The sequence below is a fragment of the Falco rusticolus genome, chromosome 8 (assembly GCF_015220075.1).
Source record: "Falco rusticolus isolate bFalRus1 chromosome 8, bFalRus1.pri, whole genome shotgun sequence".
Lineage (NCBI taxonomy): Eukaryota > Metazoa > Chordata > Aves > Falconiformes > Falconidae > Falco > Falco rusticolus.
Window position 1 is genome coordinate 45,500,720 of NC_051194.1, and position 20,501 is coordinate 45,521,220.

The 20,501-nt window shown below is 41.7% G+C and overlaps 1 protein-coding gene across 5 annotated transcripts in view; it reads left to right on the forward strand.

Moving 5' to 3' along the window:
- MAP3K20 (mitogen-activated protein kinase kinase kinase 20) overlaps nt 1-20,501 on the forward strand; it is a 92,902-nt gene that overhangs the window by 48,271 nt on the left and 24,130 nt on the right. For 4 of the 5 annotated variants that reach the window (XM_037396410.1, XM_037396412.1, XM_037396408.1 and 1 more), the window contains 2 exons: nt 4,449-4,555; nt 10,434-10,569. In XM_037396410.1, coding sequence (XP_037252307.1) covers nt 4,449-4,555; nt 10,434-10,569 — 243 coding nt within the window. Of the gene's footprint in view, nt 1-4,448; nt 4,556-10,433; nt 10,570-14,855; nt 19,889-20,501 lie in introns of those variants that run through there. The other variant, XM_037396413.1, reaches the window with a different exon arrangement.

The following is a 20,501-nucleotide window of genomic DNA, read 5'->3' on the forward strand; positions in this document are numbered from 1 at the left end:
CTATTGTCAGTATTAATCTGCCCCTACAAGAATAAACTATAAGAGAAATTAAAGAGAGTATTTAGTTGGTAAAAGTTTTTGTATATTATGGGAGTTAACATTCTTTAAATGGACTCTGCTACCATCCTGTTGTACATAAAACTGGCTGGAAAGAGCCTGTGGGCATACTAGCTTTATTACCAAGGATTAGTATCCAGTTCCTTTGCTTATGAAGGTATTTGAGAGAGGGAAGTATAGTATATGGAGGAAAGGAAAGGAAATAATACCTTTAATAACTACTCCCAAGTGTCAGCATCACTAACAAATGCCATAGAATAAGAATTACTGGAACTGCTTTTCTGTAATTGCAGCACATACTAGATGAGCTTGCACTCTGCCTTGATTTAGCTACATATCTAAGTGTCCAGAAGGCTGTTGCTGTTTTTCAAGGAGAGGGAGGGATCTGCATGTTGTAAAAGAAGGATGGTCAGCCGTCAGGCAGAGTTCTGTCTGCCTGAGTAATACACCTGGCTGCGAGCTGGTTCCTGGGAGCAGTGCTCCCAGGGGTGTCTCTGATGTGTGCAAGAGTGAATCTTGTGTTAGATGGGTTTTTCTGACAGTCTCCTCTTTGCTGCTTTTTTCATGCAGCTTCTCTTCTGTTAAGCAATTATAAATGCTTTGTTCACATGACTGAAATGGAGTAATCTCTGGTCACAGTTTGGGCATGTGACCGACTTATTCAGTCACATGTTGGGAAAGGATCACTACTTAAAGCTCTCAAAATGCCTTGATAAAAGGCTGTGTGGCCTGCATGAGCCAAAAGATGGAGCACACTCCTCTAAAATACTGCTCTCTGTAACGTTCCCTTTTAGCAAGGATTAGCTTTAGAAAATCAGATAGTCAGTGCATGAACAAGTTACTGAAGGTCAAGCGGGGGTGAGCTTGAGGATGCCAGCTGCTCAAAAGCAATCGCTGAGGTACACACTTTTAGCCCACAGAAGGCATGAGGTGTCTTTGGGTGGCTTACCCCTGAGAAAATAGGAATGTGCATTTACTGTGGGGATAAGGAATACACTTGGAGAGCTGCTGCAAAGCAGCTGGAGTATCAGACATGGCTCATACTGTAACTTCCTCATAGGAAATGGATAGTTACTAACTTTGCTTTGAATTCTTAAGAATTTCTTCATATATGGAGAAAAATGTCCCTAGTGCATTGCTCCACATGATATTCGTAATGGTAATCTTTATACAGTTTAAACTGTGCTAGTTGAAACAAACAGTCCCTAGTGGGTTCAAAACATTTTACTAAAATGTTAATTACTAATTATTTTAAGTCAGTAATTATTCAAGAACAATCTCTGTTTAACTACGTATCTTATATAATTACTTCCACATGTTAAAATCTCTACCAAACAAGCTGCTTTTGCTTGGGTACTACATAATGGTACAAACAAGGTTGCTCATCACTGAGGCCTTTTGTTACTGGGGATACTTGCTTTTGAAACACAGGTGAGTGGTTCTTTCTCATTTCATCTGTTCCTTCAGTTTATCCCCACTTTAACATCAAAGATGTTTATATATTAGTGAATATTTTAATGGAAATCAGAAACCTGGAAACAGAGAAGCAGCAAGAAAGGAAAGCCATATGGATTAAATATCCTGTTTTTATGCAGACCTGTTTAGTAGGAAATATTGAATGGAACAGCAGCCAGAATTATTGCTGGAGGGGCATATATTTTAAAGATTATTGTGAGAGACATCACAGATATAAAGGGAAGCAGTTTTCAAAGGCGACTCATGCCTTGGTATTTTAAGAATCTCTTACAAGGACTGACTTGAGATGCCTGACTGTCTAGAGAGTGCTAAGCAGTCATCCACTGAAAATAAGACTTTCTTTTTTTTTTTTTTTTAAAAAAAAAAAAAAGGCTTCTCAGCTTGGGCTCCCAATTTCATCAATCCTTTCTTGCCAGTTTTAACCAAGGTATCAGTCTGCACTTACAGTGCATTTATTAAATCAGAAATCATCCTTGCCTAGGGTGAAGAAACCAACAAAACCCACATGGCAGTGTAGACTTGTGTCTTCCTGTCAGCTTTGCCTCCCAGGAAACTGGTACTTGTAAATCTGGCAGCTACAAAGGTAGCAGGGTAGCTCGTGGCTGTTCACAGAAATCGCACAGCCAGAGATGTCCAAGCTCTGTCAGCACTGTGTGACTGTGCGTTTGCTGCAGCTCCAGTTGTGCAACTCAACAGCTCCTTTGCCTGCAGCATAGGACCCAAAGAGTGCTGCTCCTCCCAAATCAGTCAGTTGGTGCTTTCACCCACCCTTAGTAAAAGTCCTGTTCTCTGTCACCATTTCCACTCCAGTTACTCCAGGCAGACCTGATAGTAATGTTGACTGTGCTTATGTGGTGTCAGCCCTGCCCTATACCTGCCAGTATACCCCCGAGAAAGAAGGAGCAAGCAAAACTCCTCAAAAGTGCTTTGTAAAAGAAATCTAAATAAGCCATAAAAAACTGTAATTAATGCAACATGGGGATGTTTGCCCTTCATCTCTTCCTGAAAACAAAATCAGTTTAGTACAGGCATATTACACACCTGCCAGTCTGTTGGACAGTACGTAGCAGAGACAGTACCCTGGTGTATTGGTGGGGAGCCATGATCGTGTCTGGCAACTTCTTCACCATTTGGGAGGCTCTTGAATCCCCTCAGCATTTCACAGCCACTGCTAGGTTGGTTACAAGAGGTGCAGCTGTAGCAGCAAGAAGGGTGCGAGGGCTGCTGAGAAGTTCTCCTGCCCTAAAGCTGCACCAGAGTTGTGCGTCCTGGTTGGTGTCAGGGTGAATATTGTGCTTTGCGCCCCTGGCACGGCACACTCCCTGACTGGGGAGGTTCATGCTCTTCCAGGACATGTTCAGAGGGTCTGCTCAGCTGTGGCAGGTCCAGCAGCACCATGCATGTAGGGGGAGGATTGCTGCCTCCTCCAGCCCCCCTGTAAATGCAGGGGGGACCTGACTGGGTTTCCACACTGGGACTTTTATCAACAAGTGCAAGCAATGTGCAGCTGAATAGGCACCTGCTGCCGTGCTGCTTGTATGCGCCCAGGTTGCCACTCCATGGACGCTGGGCTGGGGGCCAAACTATAAGTACATGGTGGATGCGACAGGCACTGTTGCAAAGAAAATCTGCATAGCTCATCCAACTGCCTGTTGCCTGAAATCACAGAGATGGACCAAAAAGTGACAGACAAAGCCTCCAGTTACAGCCAGCTAGTGCAGCATTACAGTATAAGAGAGCTTGTCTCTTTTTTTGTTATGCATTTGACACTTTTTCATGCTGTTTGACATTTAAAAGAAAGAAATTGTCGTTCTTTTATAATGTGGAAATCACTTGGATCTTCCTGGGAGAGACACCTCAGCATTGTTCCTAATTGTTTTTGTGCTCCCGAATTAAAATGCACGTTTTAATTGCAGCATCTGTAATTTTAGCAGAAATGGTATAATTACAGGCACGATAGAGAGAGAATGTGCATCATCCCCTTATTATGTATCTACGTTTTGTTTCAACCTTTTGTCTCAACCTTGTCTGGGGTCTGTCAAACAGACTAACAGAGTCAGTGCTCTTTCAAGAAACATCTAACTGTGGCTTTTTCAGTTATTATCCTACTTCATAGCTTCCTTTTGGGACTAAGGGGAAAGTAGAAAATACAGAAAAGTTTTAACAGCTTTCCGTGACTAGTGAGCACAGTGGGTGCTGGATGGAGAGCACTGGAACCAAAAGTTCAGTAAATGAGCCCAGGACAGAAGAGAACACTGGCATGAGCTTGGCTGCCAGTCGAGACACCCGGCTCTAGCCTCAGTCTTCCCTCCTTCCCCAGCTGCTGCTGAGGTGGCAAAGTGAGAGGTTTATCTGGAAAGTCTGTCTTCTGCAAGGGGGGAACCGCAGACAGAAACCCATTTTTGTTGGGCAGCTAAGTAACTTATTCACACATTAAAGAGTTTGGGTTACTGCCTGTAAAAGGGCATCTGTCTAATTACCCATTGCTAATGAGTCCAGCCTTCTCCTTCTGGCAAGATTTTCCTTCTTAGCTTGAGGAAAACTTTATTGTTCAGAATTAAGAATCTTGATGGTTATTGATTCTACTAATGTTGTATAATGCTCTTATTGAGTACCAAAAGGTTTTACCGGAAGAGGAGTATGGGAGGAGACGGAGCTAAGGCTTGAGCCCTACTAGCTTATGTGACTCTTCCCACACTGACCTCTTCTTCAGTGGGAAGAACAAAAAAAAACCCCATTTACAAATTTAGTTGTCTTGTAGGATGCTGTGTTCAGAAAACAGCATCCCAATTTCTGTTGCTTGCAGTCTTTCTATTGAAAAAATCCTGCAAATAATTTTACGCAGTAGTAGTTGTATGTGAATGCAAATGCTGTGTTTTGTTTTTGTTTGTTTGTTGTTGTCGTTTTGTCTTCAGAAAAGGCCGTCTTTCAAGCAAATCATTTCAATCCTGGAATCTATGTCAAATGACAGCAGCCTTCCAGACCAGTGTAACTCATTCCTGCATAACAAGGCGGAGTGGAGGTAAGTTTCCTTCCTCCCAAGATGAAATGATGTGGTTTTCCTTTGAAATGGTGTGAGTCCATATTCTTTTCAGAAGGACATCAGACTGATGATGTGTTGGTAGAAAATATCTGCGCTTGAGGTATTTTTAGAATGCAGCTTACCTTGTTGTTTTTCAGGAATGCCCAGAATGTTGTGAAACTTGCATTAGGAGCCAATGCACTTAGCTGTACCCTATACTTATTATTCCACTGGTTTAGGTGTCATGATATTTATGGTTTTATGACTCGCATCTTAAAACCGATTATGTGTTTTCAGTCAGTCGTGTGGGGTCAAAACAACTCAGGTATATGTATGTTTGATGCAGTTTTCATAGAAAGTTTATAGGCATATGTTTATATTTAAAAAGAAATTAAAAGGAATGGTATTTTTTTTTCCCAAATCAAGCCTCCATTTGTCTTTGCTTGTATGCATTCTGCCATTTTTTGTGCATACCCGCCTTTGCATTGGCTTTGTGTCCATGCATTCAGCTCACACACACACCCAGACCAGCCCTGTTTTTGCACAGCGCACCCGCATCAATTGAGTGGATGATTTCACCGATTGCTGAGTGTAATTTTTATTCATAAGTGATTATAAACGGAGATGAGATTTGAGACAATTTGATTGCATAATGCAGTTTCACATGAAAAGTTTTGGCCTTTTTTCTGTATGTGCCAAAACTTCAAAACCCTGTTCCTGATTGGAAAGCTTGCAGCCTCGCAGCACATCTTTCTGTTTGCAAAAGAAAACTGAAAACAGATCTGCAGAGGCAGAAGATCTTTACCAGACGGTCGTGCCTCAGTCTATATTAAGAAGCGTTGGCGCAGCTCCAGGTGAGCTGGGAGCAGAAATAACGGGAAGATTCCCTGCCTGCAGGCAGCGCAGGGATCGAAGAAACCTGGAGCAGGGGCGGATGGGGAAGAGCGCGGGGAAACGGGGCAGGTTTCAGATCCAGCGTCCCACGCATCCTCCGCAGGCTCCCACGGGAGAGCGAGGCGTGCTGCGCTAACCGGGCGCCTGGAAAAAGTGAGCTGGCGGCGGGACGCCCCCGGTCACGTGGCGGGAGTATAAATAGCGGGTGGGGGCCGGGGGGGGCCGGGGCTCCTGCCCTGACTCAGCAGCGCCGGCGGCAGCCCCCGCGGCCTCGGGCACCGGCACCGGCGGCGGCAGCGCGCCACCTCCTGGCGGCAGCGCCCGCCTGCGCCTGCCCGCGCCTGTGCCCGCCTTGTGCCCGCGCCTGCCTGTGCCCGCCTCTGCCCGTGCCCGCCTGTGCCCGCCCGTGCCTGCCTGCGCCTGTGCCCGCCCGTGCCTGCCTGCGCCTGTGCATGCCCATGCCTGTGCCTGTGCCTGCCTGCCCCAGCCCGCCTGCCCCTGCCTGCCCGCCCGCGCCTGCCTACACCTGTGCCTGCCTGCACCTGCACCTGCCGGGGCCAGGCCGGGCCGGGACACACTCCCCACGGGCAGCGCTGCACGGCTCCCCGCGAGCACCCCCTTGCCCATGCCCAGCTCTCAGTCGCATCGCGGGGATGTTATCCGTGGTGTTGCTTTTGTGGTGCTGGCAGTGTGCCCGCTTGCCACCCAAATCAGTGTGCTCAGGCTTTGGACAGGTGACAGATATTTAAAGTGTAAGACTTGCATTTAAAGTGTAAGTCTCTTGGCCGCCGTTAGCTGTGCAGACTCTGCACGTCGTATTGTGGTTTTGGCAGCAGGCAGAGTACAAGGAGGGCTAGAAGAAAAATATCCCCCAGTGAGGTATTTCTGATACACCCCTATATAGTAAAAATACTTGTAAAAACTAAATTCCTTCAGGAAAAACAAATAACTACTTAAATCTTGCCAATATAGCAGAACAAAAGCCGTGCTAGTTAACGTTTGGTAATGTTCAACTTCTGTCTTTCACTGCATGGATTAATTTCTTGGAACATGACGCGGGTAGGCCAAGTGTTTCCTGCAGATTTTATTTTGATGCACTGAAATTGCTCAGATGAGGAATGGCTAACAAGGTGCCAGTAGAAAGCCAAGTAGAAAGAAAAAGGGTTTTGGCACTACCAAGGCACAGAAGAACTTCTTACCATGGAAACTTGTGTTAAAAGTAAATTTGGCTGCTGCTTTTTTTTTTTTTTTTTTTTTTTTTTTTTAAAGAATAAATGGCTTGGAAACAAGGAAATGTAAGAGAGAAAATAAAATGCATGAGAGGACGTGATTTGCCCAAAAGCAAAGATGATTTCTGAATTAAGTGAAAGTGAACACGCAAGCGCAGAAAGACCCAGAGCTGTGTGGGGTCTTGCTGGGGCGCAGGGGAAGGGCGGCACTCTCCTCTTACCTGGTTCTGGTAGCGGCAGCCTTCCCTGATGCAAAAGCAATACCGGCATGGAGACACTCATGGTTAATGCAATGAACAGAAAGTATGCACAAAATGTGCAGGTTAAAGTGGATTAGAGACTTGTATGCATGAAGTGATCCGAAGGGATAAGCTAAAACAGGCTAAAACCATTTCTAGTACAGTTGCACAGAAGTTTAGTGTGTGCTAACTTCTGCATTGAAAAATCTTTGCTTTTACTCATTGCTTTGTTTTTTTAATATTTTTGAGCTCATAGTGATTTGCAAAGAGATTGTTGAACCAGGAATAGGGAAAGAATGAGATGCGTTACCGAGAAATAGGGAATTTTAATGAAGCCCGGCTGTCAGAGCCCCGGAGAAGAGTGGGCTTGGGAAAAGCGAAGGTTATGCTTGTTCCTTTGAGGGACCTCCAAATTAGTGATCCAGATACTGCACTTTCACAGGGATACTGCACTTACCAAAGCAAATCAAAGCTCAGACAAGCTGGATTACATTTTTTCCCGCTATTAAAAAAGGCAAGGTGAGGTTCTTTTTGTATAGACACATGCAAAAAATGTATCTGTAATGGCAAGTAACCAGAGTCTTCAATGTCACTGGCTGGCTGGCGTGAAAAGTGAGAGTGGGCCGAGTCTATACGTGACCGACAGAGGTGATAAGATAAAGGACACTTTGACCTATCTGTAACGTGGTTGCATTTGCAATGTTTACTGGTCTTGGTGTTTATATTAATAATAATTTTAATCTGCCTGTTCTATCATTTCATTAAAATAATTCAGTATCTTATTTCCTAACTGTTCTACCCTTCACGTTTTTCTTATTTAATCCAAGAGGGCCACTATCTTAATGATGAAGTTGCACAGGTCTGCCTTATGTTTAAGTTCATGTTCTGTGATCTTTTTGGAGTTCTTTCTCAGGTCTTTTTTATTACAGTAGGAAAAAATTACTGTTGAAGTAATGATGTTCCAATTCAGTGAGAGATCACATTTGTCTGCATTTAGTCAGATGTACTAACTGCATTCCTTCTTCCATCCTCTCCCCACGAATGCCTATTCTAATGATTAAAATAGTCTATTAGTGATACTTACATTAGTGTATCTGTAGCAATTCAAGTCATATAAACAAATGCCAGTCATTGTTTTTAATCTGTAACTGTTTATGGTTTCTAATAATACAGTAAACATTCCTCACTGTCACAGAATGAGATTATTCTAGAAAAGCCAGTAAGCTCAGATTGCAGAACAGAAGCAAACAAATCCACATGCCCTACCACGTATAATGTTTCAAGCTGCTTCATTTATGAAGTAAGACTCATTAACTGGGCAATGTACGTTAGCTTTCTCTTTAATTACACTGTTTTATTATACAGTGGAATTATTTTTCAGAATGCAACCGTTTTCACAGACTGACCTTTTATTATAAGAGAAGTTTCTATCTGATGAAGAGAGGTAATTACAGCACAAAATAGACTTTTGATATACAGAAAGCTATAGTTACCAGGATGTTCCCAGTGCAGAATGTTATTTAAAAGATAACTTAATTTACATATTTTAAAAATTATGGAGTTGCATACAAGCAGCAGTGATGTTGAGAGACAAACTAAGAAAAGCAGCGCTTGCAACTATGCTCAAATTGCTCTGTAGTTCCCACTGTAGATTGCATAGCATATGTTGCACCCAACAGAAGGGGTTTACGGTAGAGAAATGAGTGTTTGGAGAGGAGTCACTTTCTGCCCTTCTGTCCAGTGGTTTTTAGTGTTGATCCTTTATTATCTCTTTAGGATGTGTGACCACTTTCTACCCAGCACAGATTTCACCCTTCACCTTTGCATGCCTAAATAAGAGAGAGAATTTTGCTTCAAATCTGAAGCATAATAATTGTGAGGGGCATTTGTTCTGACCACCACATTGAACAGCTCACTCAGCAGGATTTAAGTGTGATAAGTGCCCTTGCCCCAGGTGGCTGATTTTTGCAGCAGAATTAAGCGTGGTGGTAGAGTTTGCTAGTTATTCCAGCTCTGAATCCTTTCACTGTACTTGGTAAGCGTTGCGCTCTGACAGGGATGCCTTGTTAAAGTACGAAATCTGTAAGATTTGACACACTTGAAATATTTACTTAAATAGGCTATTTGGGTATGCGTTTTCCCACACTGAGAGCCTGAACTCCTTTAGCTTGATACTGGAGAAGAACTTAATCATTCCATGCTATGAGAAATTTACAGGGAGACACAATTTTCTTCTCTTTTTCTCTCCTCCTTCCCCCCCCAATAGAAATGACAACTAACTTTGTTAGTCCTTTTAATTATTTAAAAAAAAAACCCCACATTAAAAAGCAGATTTTGTTTGCAGTGTGTTTACAAAGGGAAAATGTGAAAGTCTGAGCAGATTTGGCATTGCAGAGTCCCAGTAGCTGTCTTCAGAGCTCTCTTTAGGATCTCGGGCTCCTTAGGAGCTCGCTCTCTCTAGGAGGAAAAAGAAATGCTGTGACTCCCACAGTGTGAACAGGAAACAGTTGAAGTAATAGTCAAAACACAGGTGCCAGGCAGTGCACAGTCTCCCAGTCAGTCACAGAAATGGTCTGTTAAATGGAAATACAACCTCTGATACAAATTGGAGGTTTTTCTTTGGTGATCTTACAAGCAGAAAAACATGGCTGAATTTAGTGACAGAATTATTTTTCTGTGCCTTCTAATATATGCCCTGCATTTGTAGTGCAAAACTGATTAAACTCTTTTCCAAGAGCAGTTCAGTTCATGTGTTTGAAAGATGCTGTCCATCAGAAAGCATGTCAGAGCACTTTGTGAAGGGATGAGGTACATGCAGTGCAACCCAACAAAGACAGTGTCCAAAGCTTCTTAGAGTACTGCCTTCACTTCTGCCTTTCTCATTTTTCACACCTTTGCAGGTATGGTGAGAGGCAGAAGAAGGTAAACCAAAGCCTTTTGTTCCTAACTTGAAAAGCTTGTATTTTTAACCATTTTCAGGGCTGGGTCATATCATGGTTTATGTTCTTTCTCTTATATTTTCACCCAGAGAAACAGGAAGTAAGTGGGAAAAACACCCCAGTGCTGCTTCTGTGTATCTTAAGTCCAAGTAATATTTATAGCAAAGTTATAAACCCAGGCAAATGGGCTTCTTAGACTGCCCATATTGTGTTGCTAATAATAGTCCCATTACCAGTTCTTAATGCAGTTTCTTTATGGTTAAGATTATGTTTCATGATGTTGAGGGAAAAGACGACATTTTAGTTTTTAAACTGTTGTTATATAAAATGTTGTATGGCATTTTACTGTTTTAAATGTTATTCTTCTTCAACTGAAGGTATTACAGTTATTCTCAAGTATAAACATTGCCAGTTTTTCTTAAAGCTCTGAAAGGCTTTGCATTTGGTAATTAAATGAACTGCTTGAGTTGGTGTTGCACTTCTCAGCCTTTCACATTTAATGAACATTGAAGTGGGAATTATGAACAATTTATATGTGTCAGGAAAAGACAAGACGTAACAAATTGTCTCCATGCAGATGTGAAATTGAGGCAACCTTAGAGAGACTAAAGAAACTGGAGCGCGATCTGAGCTTCAAAGAGCAGGAGCTAAAGGAACGGGAGCGACGTTTGAGGATGTGGGAGCAGAAGCTGACTGAACAATCCAATACTCCCGTAAGTAGACAATAATTCAACCTATCATCTTATTTCAGAAAGTATTTGGAGCTTTGTCTATGTAAATCTAAAGACACACCAAGGAAATAGTGCCCCTGTTTTTTTGTAGTTGTTCCTTTGGCCCAATTAAAGTCTGTTTTATTACATCACTGCAAATAACTATACTATTTTTTAAAGTTTCATCATAATACATTAGATATCATATACTGCTGACAGTTCGTATTGTGCCATGGGCGCTTAAGCAGTTTCCCATTGATTTATTTGCAGTTCTCAGCTTTAAAAGTTTATTGCATTAAATAAATTCATTTTTCAACTAGAAAGCTGTTGACTTGAATGGATGTAGGATTCAGTCTTAAATGTAAGAATCGTTTGTTTCTTGCAGAAGGCGGCTTGGGAAACCTATGTAATTTGAGGTTTTTTTTATTGTTCTGTTCTTTCTCTTTGAGAAGAAGCAAATTTCTATTCTGTGGAAAAGGGGGTCAAAATCTGAAGTATTAATTTAGGGCTTTGTTCATAATTTTAGTTAACATACTTGTACTGGCCAGTTACCAGCTGTTAGGATTGCCACATTTCTATTAATAAATTGAACAAAACCCCTTTGTTGGATTACCTTGAATTTCTTGATGAAATTGTGATGTTCTTGACTACTGATTGGCAGAGGGAGGACCACAGGGTTAATGCATGGCTAGACATACTACAACAGAATTGTTTTTAAGAAAAATACTGCATTACCTACTTGGTTTTGAAGCACTCACCAAAACAAATACCAAATTAAGGTTGCAGTAGCATATATTGCTATATTATGCAGTATTCTCACGCACAATTTTATCCTACTTGTAACCTTGATTCCAACCAGACCCATTTACATAAAACTTGTTTTTAAGGCAGAGATTATTGCTGGTGTTTGAATGAAGTTGCATTCATGTTCCAGCTGTGAACATGCAGTAATGAAATCATGAAGAATGAATGTTTTCCTATGTGCAGATATTGTATGTTCTCAGTAGATATCTATATGCCTGCTTTAACGCTTGCAAACTTCCAGTAACTGAGCTGTGGGTCATCATCTATCCTGAGCACAGCATGAGACACAGCCTTAATGAGCAAATCTTTTCACGAGGAAGGCCCTAGGGGTTTTTATGCTGTACTTGCTTATGACTTATACTTTTCACTTAGAGCTGGTATTGCTGAAAGAGTAAAGCATTGTGCTGAGGCCTATTGTGCTGAGCATGAACTATCTTTCTGCGTAACATTAACCCAACTCTCCTATTGCATTTAAATGCAATTTCTTCTAATAGAGAAATATAGATTTGTTTTTTTTCCATAGATCTTTAGTGAACTGTTACATGGAACAACTTTAAAAAAAAAAGCCCTTCTGTTGGAAAAAAAATTTGAAATACTAGCAAAATTTGGCTCATTCAAGCAGGATTGGTTGTAAATCATTTGCAAAATATCCCTGGGTATTCTGTTTGCAGGCTGTAATCCTTGGAATCAAGTTTCTACCTCCCTACCTCCCTCGGTTCAGGGTATGTCTTCAGCAGTATCAAACTGGAGGATTGCAACAGGGAGGTGCACTGCTCGATTTTTAAGCTATCTTGGCTGTAAAAGCAGTAGTAAAGATATTGCAACCAGAGCTAATAACACAGCTTAGGGTGCCCACTAGGCTTATATCTCGTTCTTAACCAACACTAGGCCTTGTTGTGCCTTAGCTGGTACTGTCATCCCCGCTCTGCTCTCTGTGGTCACTTAGTTTTGCTCTGCAGTGAAGACCAGAGGCCAGCAGATACTGCTAAAGCGGTGTGCAGGAGGAGAAACTCCAACCAAGTGAAAGGAGAACAGGGAAGCTGTCTCTTCCACTTGATTCTCCAGTGTTTCAGGGTTGGTAGAAGCTTCGTCCTGCCATCCTGCACAGTAGGTAGCTATTAGTGGCAGGCTGTTCCTACTCCAAAGAATAAGGTATAGCTTTACATACATCAGCATGAGAGAAGGATGAGGCCAATCTTTAGAAACACTTCTGTGAAAGTAGTTTTCTCCCTGCTCTTGTTTTGACCCCATTTCTGCTGTGTCTTACACAACAGACACCGTTGAGTCTGATCTCTGCAAATTCCCTTTGTGCAGATCTCCAAGAGCCTCTTGCACAAGGGAATCAGGAGCCTTTTGGAGGAGTAAAATTTATCCACAGCTGCAGTGAAATGGGAGACTTCTTTTGAAAGACCTGACTTTAAGAAGGGAGTGTATGTAGCTAAGCTGAAGCTCATATTTAGAGGAAGACAGTGAGCAAGACATAAAATCCAGACACTCACCTCTGGTGCCATGCACCTGCAGGTGGTCATTTAAGAAGAACAGTGGCTTGCACAGAGACTGGGGATCCCAGCCATCTATAAGGATCTTTTCATGATAGTTATCATATGCAGCGTGACACCTTTTTGCAAAGAGTTCCTAAGTTCTCCAGATAACAAGATGGCAAAGTACAAAGTAAGGTGATTATAACTCATTAAATGAGCCACAGTTACAGCCCGTTCGCAGCTAACCCGCTGCCAGGCATTGGACAAACACCCAGCAATGTATTTTAGTGGAAAGCTGTTTTGCAGCTGCTTTGATTCTTGTAGGGAATTCTTCCCATATGTCAGGGGATGCTTTTCCATGATCTAAAGTGACTAAAACTCCAGTAGCTGACAGAAGAACTACCTTGGAAGTGAGTCATGTGTGCTGAGCATCTTGTTTCTGTGGCTAGATCTCTTCATCCCTAGGAGCTTTTGGTGTCCTTGATCTGAGTAGCGCTCTGGTGATGGTGTAATTGTTTTTTCCTATAAAGCCAGGTGTACAGAAGCTTAGCTGCAGGTTCTTTCATCACTTAGCCATAGGACGCATGAAAAGTACGGCACCCCATCTCTCCAGCTTCTTAATTTTTTGTTTCTTAAGCCATGCTCACTAACTTCTGTTAACCACAACACGAAGAGGAAGCCAGTGTAAGCAGGGAAAAGTCAAGAGTGACAAAATATAGATACTGTCCTTTTTAATGATAGACAATTTGCCAGTATCACTGGTTTTGCTGAGAAATGGTCACTCTGTGGGCAGCCTGGCTATGGAGCCTCCTGTGTTACAGACCAGGGCATCACCACAATGACCCTTGTAACTCTGTGTGACCTAGTGCCATTGATTCTTCAGTTAGGTTTCTGATTAGGTTAAAAAAGATGTGGAAAATCATGAATTTGGGACAGGTAGTTTTGCAGACAGCTGCAAAGTGGAAAGAAAGGCCAGTTGAGGTGTTCACACACAGCTCCTTTGCTGTTGCTTTAGTAGGTAGCTTAATTTAGGATGAAACTCCTGAGTTTTTACTCCCTGCGGAGAACAGGCAAGTGTGTCACAGAGGTTACTAGCCCGGCCACTCTGAAGAGGCGTTAGTCATTATTTATCTGGAAAGGCACGCTTCATTTGTTATTACACATCGACTGGCTCAGGAAAATACCATTATCTGTAGGTAAAGATTAAATCAGTAGGGATTTAATATGATGTACAACCAAATAGCAGGTATCTATTGATATCACTTTAAAAAAAAAAGTAAAAAGAAAAAAAAGAAAAAGCAACCAAGCTGAAGCAGCTGACCAGCCAACCAAACAGCCCCTCTTCCCCTGCCTGCTCCTCCCTGGGACATCTTCCAGAAGCAAGGTGCTGGTGCAAGCTGGAGGCCGGTCCCCGTGTCCTTTGTGTTGGCGAGAGGCTGGTTTCTGATTGTGGCCATCACAGGGTGACCCCTTCCTCTCCTTTTGAGCATACACTCAAAACCAGTCTTTGCACAAGTAATACTGCTGCTGTTATTTCTGATGTTTAGAGGGCTGCTACTTCTGCACCAAACCTTGGGAGCTTGTTTGGGTTCTCTGATCTTAACGCAATTTATTCTTCAATCCTGAAAGGTTCAATTAAGCAACTCACTCAGACTTCTGTTGTACCACATTGCCTTGGGAGCCAGTCCGCCTGGCTGGGAAATGTCACATTCTGTTTTACGTTATACAAAATAGAAGGATTGAAGAGTTTGAACCTTCTTTTGTCATGAAAGCTCTGCTACCATGTCTTGCCATGCAACTCAGTGATTTTGCACTTCCGTTTAAGAACAATGACCCCAGAATGAAGCTGTCTGGTTTAATGAATTCTTACTTGATCTCTGTGTTTAGATTCACTAATCGTCGTGCTTTCTGTTGATTGCCAACTAATCTGGTGGTGTCTTTTTCCTTGATTTTTAAATTGGTTCTAACTTTCACTTTTGCTCTGTCCTTTCCTCCTTTAAATAGTTTCTCTTACCTCTTGCTGCAAGAATGTCTGAGGAGTCTTACTTTGAATCTAAAACAGAGGAGTCAAACAGTGCAGAGATGTCATGTCAGATCACAGCAACAAGTAACGGGGAGGTAGCTGGCATGAACCAAAGTCTGAAGGCCTTGATGATGACGGGCTTTGGGGATATCTTCTCTCTGAACCAAGCAGGATCTGTCCTGCATTCTGGAATGCAGATAAACATGCAAGCCAAAAAGAATTCTTCTAAAACCACCTCTATGAGAAAAGGGAAGAAAATCAACATGGCTTTGGGTTTCAGTGAATTCAACTGGTCAGATGACGATGATGATGATGATGATGATTTTGATGACACAGATGATAGCAGCGAATGAAATCAGTTATAGAATTAACCCTGAAATTGATTTTAGCAAAGCAAAACAATAAAGTTTTAGAACAAGAATCCTGTCAGTTTGGTCTGTTTAAATCCTGTAAAAGAAAAAAAAAAAAAAAAAAAAGTGAGAAGTTTCCCAGACTGAGTATGTTTGTGTGTAGAAAGACATGTTGTTTTTGTTTAGATTGTGCTGACTTATTTCTGCGTTGATTAAATTTGAACTAAACTTTCCGAACTAAGTGAGATATTCTTTTAAGAACCGTGATTATATCTTTAATTCTTGATGCCTGATTACAGAAAGTATGGCCAGATAAACTTAAGATCTGGAAACATTGGGGGAAACTTCAATGCCATTAATGCCATTAATGTACTTCAGATTTTTCTTTTGTGTTGTCATTTCCCTTACCCCTTTCATTGTCAATCGTGAATATACTTGTACTTCCAGATTTGCTGTTCTCTACAATCCATTCTTTCTTACTGATGCAGTGGAGGGGTTTGCTGTGTTTCTAGTTTAAAGCCTTTTTCAAGGCAGCATTGCGGGAAGTCACAAATGCGTTTCTAGGAAGAGAGAAGCTTGGTTGAGGGGAAGGGAGGGGTTAGTTAAATACACAGTTTTAAAACTGAATAGCAGCAGAATTCAGATAATCCCTATTAGTAGATTATTTGTAAAACTGATCTTTTTTTCCTCTCATGTGTGTGCATGCATATATAATTCCCTCTAGCAAAGTGAACTGCAATCGGACCTCTGCATCTATTACCAGATATTGTGATCTAGAAGCTAATTTTCAGTTATGCTGATGTAAATCCAGGAAGCCTCACTAACTTTGATCGACTTATTCTTGTACCTGAGATTAAAAATCGGTGTTAGTAAACGTTGATTCTGCAAGATTGCTAAGCCATGGGTGCTGCCCTTATGAAAGGACAAAGAGAAGCCACTGTGACATTTCAGCTTGGACCCCACTACTGGGGCTTATGTGAAATTTTCCATGATGATGGTAACGTGAGGAATATTTACGAGTCTTTGCGTACTTGTTTTTTTGCAGCTACAAGTATTGCCACTGCTATTATGACTTACCATAAAACTCAGTGTGTAACAATCTGCTGCGATAATTGCCTGCCAGGCACTTAGGTTGAGAGCAGTGAGTATGTTTCTCCTGATGACCCCTTTAGTGGTGATGCAGAAGGAGGGAGGGAAACCAGTGCAAACACAAATGCAGGTTAGAAAGGAAGATTCTGTAAAATATTTGTCCAAGGAGGAAGGGCAGCTTTTCAAAAGAAAAATGTTACTGTCTAGTTGAGCTGTAGTGGGAATAAGCTATCAAAATTCCATTCTCAATTACTAGAGGGGTTTCTTTTATGAAAACTTCTGTTTTTGAGTGGCTTCTTTAATTATAGGCTTGCCTGTTACACAGCTCTAACCTACATATTATGGTGAGTGCTTTTGTAGATAGCTTGGAGAGAAATAGATACATTAGATAACAGCAGGCCTGAAATCGTTACATGTTCAAGCAACAAAAGAGAAAGTTCTTTGAAGGAGCTTTTTTAGAGTGCGGATGGGCACCTCTTCGAGTTGTGAGAGAGAATTGGTTTATCCTTGAGCATCAGCACTGGTCTGGTAACCTGCAAGGCAGCAAGCGCTGTTCTTCAAGCTAGCCTACTCCACTCAGTTTGCACAGGATTAGACCCTCCAAGATGCTTAATTTCTGTAGGATGTCATTCCACATTCCGCCTTCTTACTAACAGTTGCAAATCCATTGGCTTGAAGGTAACCCTTTTGTATCAGGAAGCTTTTCTCATGCCGGAATTGTAATTTAAATGATACAATAAATTTACAGAGTATCCCAAGGAGGAACTTGCTCCTTCCACACAGGTAGGGATTGCTTCTTAGGTCCACCAAAGCAACCTGATCTTAGGGAGAAAAAGGGACATTGAAGGGCAAATAATTAAATGGAAGTAAGAGCAAATAGGCTGCTTCCAGTGCAGATTTGTACTATTTTTGTAAGTCTACTTCTGCTAACACCCACAGCAATGATGCTATTTTTGTAACTGCACCCAGGAAAAATTGATGGATTTGTGTAATCTAATATGTGCACTTTAGATCTTAAGATGTGTGTCATTGTGCATAAATTACTGTACCACATGAGCAGTGTAGGGTTGTACAGCTTTAACTGAAAATGAAATTTGGTTCATTACATTAAGTAGTCAAAAAAAACCCAAAAATCTGTCCCTAGCACTGACGTTTTGCACTTTTTTAGCATCTGGCAATCTCAGAGCACTTTATGGACGTTTATATTTGCATAGGTTTTAACTGAATTTATAAATCCTCTCCTTAATCTTTACAGAAGTAAAAATAGTCCTTAAGTAATATGACACAGGGTTTCATAGTTGAAAGATCACAAGATTTAAGTCTGTCGAAAAGGTTTTGTGTTTACTCAGACAATGTAACTTATTTCAGCAAAATACCATCAGTATTTGGTAGCATGCTCATAGGAATTTCCTCTATCTCCTTAGTTCTAGTACTTGTTGATAAATCAAAGCTGGATTTTTTTTTCCCTCTTCCCCTTTCTATCCCCATACATTATATTTGTCAAAGCAAATTAAGCTATATTAAGGGAAAATTTAAACTTTTGTAAAACTTACCTGTCTGTTCAAAGTAGCAAAGGTGGTCCCTGAATCGTAGAGGTGATGACATATGGCAAACTCTTCTGATGCAGTTCCCTTGAGATAGTCTTGTATTTAGGATATTGGCTATGCTTGCTAAAAATATTGATTGCATTTTTACTTTCCTGTGATGCCTTTTATACCAGATGCCAAAAATCATATGTGAGAACCAAGTAGTGTTGCTTCTGCCTCTGATATGCTTCTCACTAGATAAAGGTTTTGAAAGTGGCTCTGGTGGGCAGGTATGTTGGTTGGAGGAGGTCAGAGTATTTCATCTTCCACGCCTGATTTCCCTCAGCAGCGCAACCCAGTCTGTCTTGTACCTGTATCAGCACCAGGGTATATAGGTCTCCACAACAGTCCATAGCCACATAGTCCATCAGCTTATGGAAAGCATTAACCGAATGCAAAAGGTGTTTCTCTGGCTGCTCTGGGCTGTGAGCAAAGCCACCAAAAGCCTTCCTGTGCCTCATACACCTCTCGGCTCACTAGTCCCCACGAGGCTTTTTGGGACCTTCCATAAAGCCCTGGAGGTATCTACAGTAAAATAATATTGCTGTATTTGCCAGAGGGGGAGGGGGAGAGCCAGGCCTGAACTTTGTGTTTTTACCGGGCTGTTGTATTGCCAGTGTTGTCTTAGATGGGTGCGTGGCCTGAGAGAGGAATGGTGAGGACTGGCTTTTGCCTTGTTCAAAGATACAGGGTGACTGGGACCAAGGCAGGATGTCCAACTCCCGATTCCCTTTCTTTTCCTTCAGCAGTGGGGAAAAAATGTAAGAGGGAATTAATGGAGGAAAACTTTTGATCTAGTCGTTTTTGTGGCGATCACACCCCTAATTCCTTTGAGTAGCAAGTGTGCTAAGGCATGGTGTGTAGGTGTGCTGTACTCCCAGCTGGCTGTGTGCTGCCTGATGTGGTGCTTGTCCCCTCTAGGTGGGAAGGGCTTCCAGGAGGTGAGGTCTGGCACAGCTCCTTGGCACGCAGACCTGTTCAGGAGTGGTCATTTGTTTATCCTTCCAAAGGTTTTGTTAGATGTTGATTCCCTTTTCTTCTGGGTTTTAAAGTGGTTATTCTGAGTTAACTACTTGATGCAATGATGATTTATATTGCTATCAGCAGTAACAGTAAATCTGTAGTGTGCATATAGCTGTTAAGTATTCAGCAGCGTTACTGTGTCTTTAGTACTGTAGTTCCTTTTTCTGTAATCAGGCAGCTTTTACAGGTTTTTAATAAGACCTCTAACTTGACAGAGGTTTTAACTACAGTCCTAGGTAGAACGATCAGGTAGAAAACTGAGTTCATTTAGTAATTTTCACAGCCCTTAAAATGCACTGGTAGGAATCTGGAGGAGAGACATTTCCCTTTCCCCCCAGACTTCGACTTTGTGTACACTGTAAAATCTACACAGAGATTTCTGATGTGTGAAGATTTAATTTTAAAACTATAGAACCAACAACCTTCTTTAAACATTTTATATTGTGTGCTAAATATTCATATGCCTTTTAAAGTCAGATATAGTCCACTGCATTTCTTGCTTTTGCACTACTCAAGAGGTTTTGTATGGAATACTAGGAGTCAATGCTACTTACACTTCAAGTGTGAACCGATAAAATTTGAATAGAAAATACTTTCATGGTGTTAGAAAACGTCATTTTCCCTTCTGAAAAAACAAAGTTGAGTGCAACGCCTGTGCCAAAACTCTTGTGCTGTAAACTGAATTTATCATTTGTGTGGAACATGCAATGTTACACTTCTGTGTGGTAAAACCTTGCAGCGTCAGTTACTCTCTTTATTGCACTTGACATATGATGTCTTGTTTTGATCACGCTGTGGATTTGATTTTTCCAGTGTAAAACCAAAGCAAACAAACAAAAAGAAACCATGCAATGTATTCAATTTCCTCAATTGGTGTCATAAACTTCCTTTGATGTGAACTTTTTCCTTTGCTTCTCTTTGTTCCAGACTTCTATTTTGCAATAAACATTTTGACAGTAAATTTTATGCATCTGTGTCCCTGTGTAAAATGCTGGTGTTTCAAGAGGTTCCTTATTGTCTGCTGGTTTAAGTCACTTTTGCATTATTCACTGTGTGACATTTCTCCTTTATTCTCCCATCTTTTTTTTTAAATTGAAAAATTCAGAATGTATTCTGCCACTAGTTATATTTAAACATGGGAAAAGCTGGAAAAAATCCATTGTGCAACTAAAAACACAGTATTGCACTTCTGCAGTAAATGATTCAGTTGTACAAATTATTGTACCAGGCTCCTCCCGCAGCACCAGCTGGTACGTACAAAAGGTACGGCCCACCACCTTCCGAAGGATGTTTACGATTGCCGCTTGCCCTCCCTCACGTTCAGGTGTTGCCCCCAGCACTACTTTTGCCCCACAGTGTCCTGCCCAGGCTGCGGGTAGCTGTTACCATAGGGAATGCCGGACTAAGAGCAGGTAGTATGGTACAGTAGAGAGAAAGAGTCAGGGAGGTCTCCTTTTCTCTGGCAGATGCATCTTCCCTTCTGCCGCTTCACCCCGATGCCTCTGGCCCTGTCCCCTTCAGGGATGCAGTGGGCAAAAGGATGGGTTTGAGGGTCTGCTAGGTCCTCCTCACAGAGGTG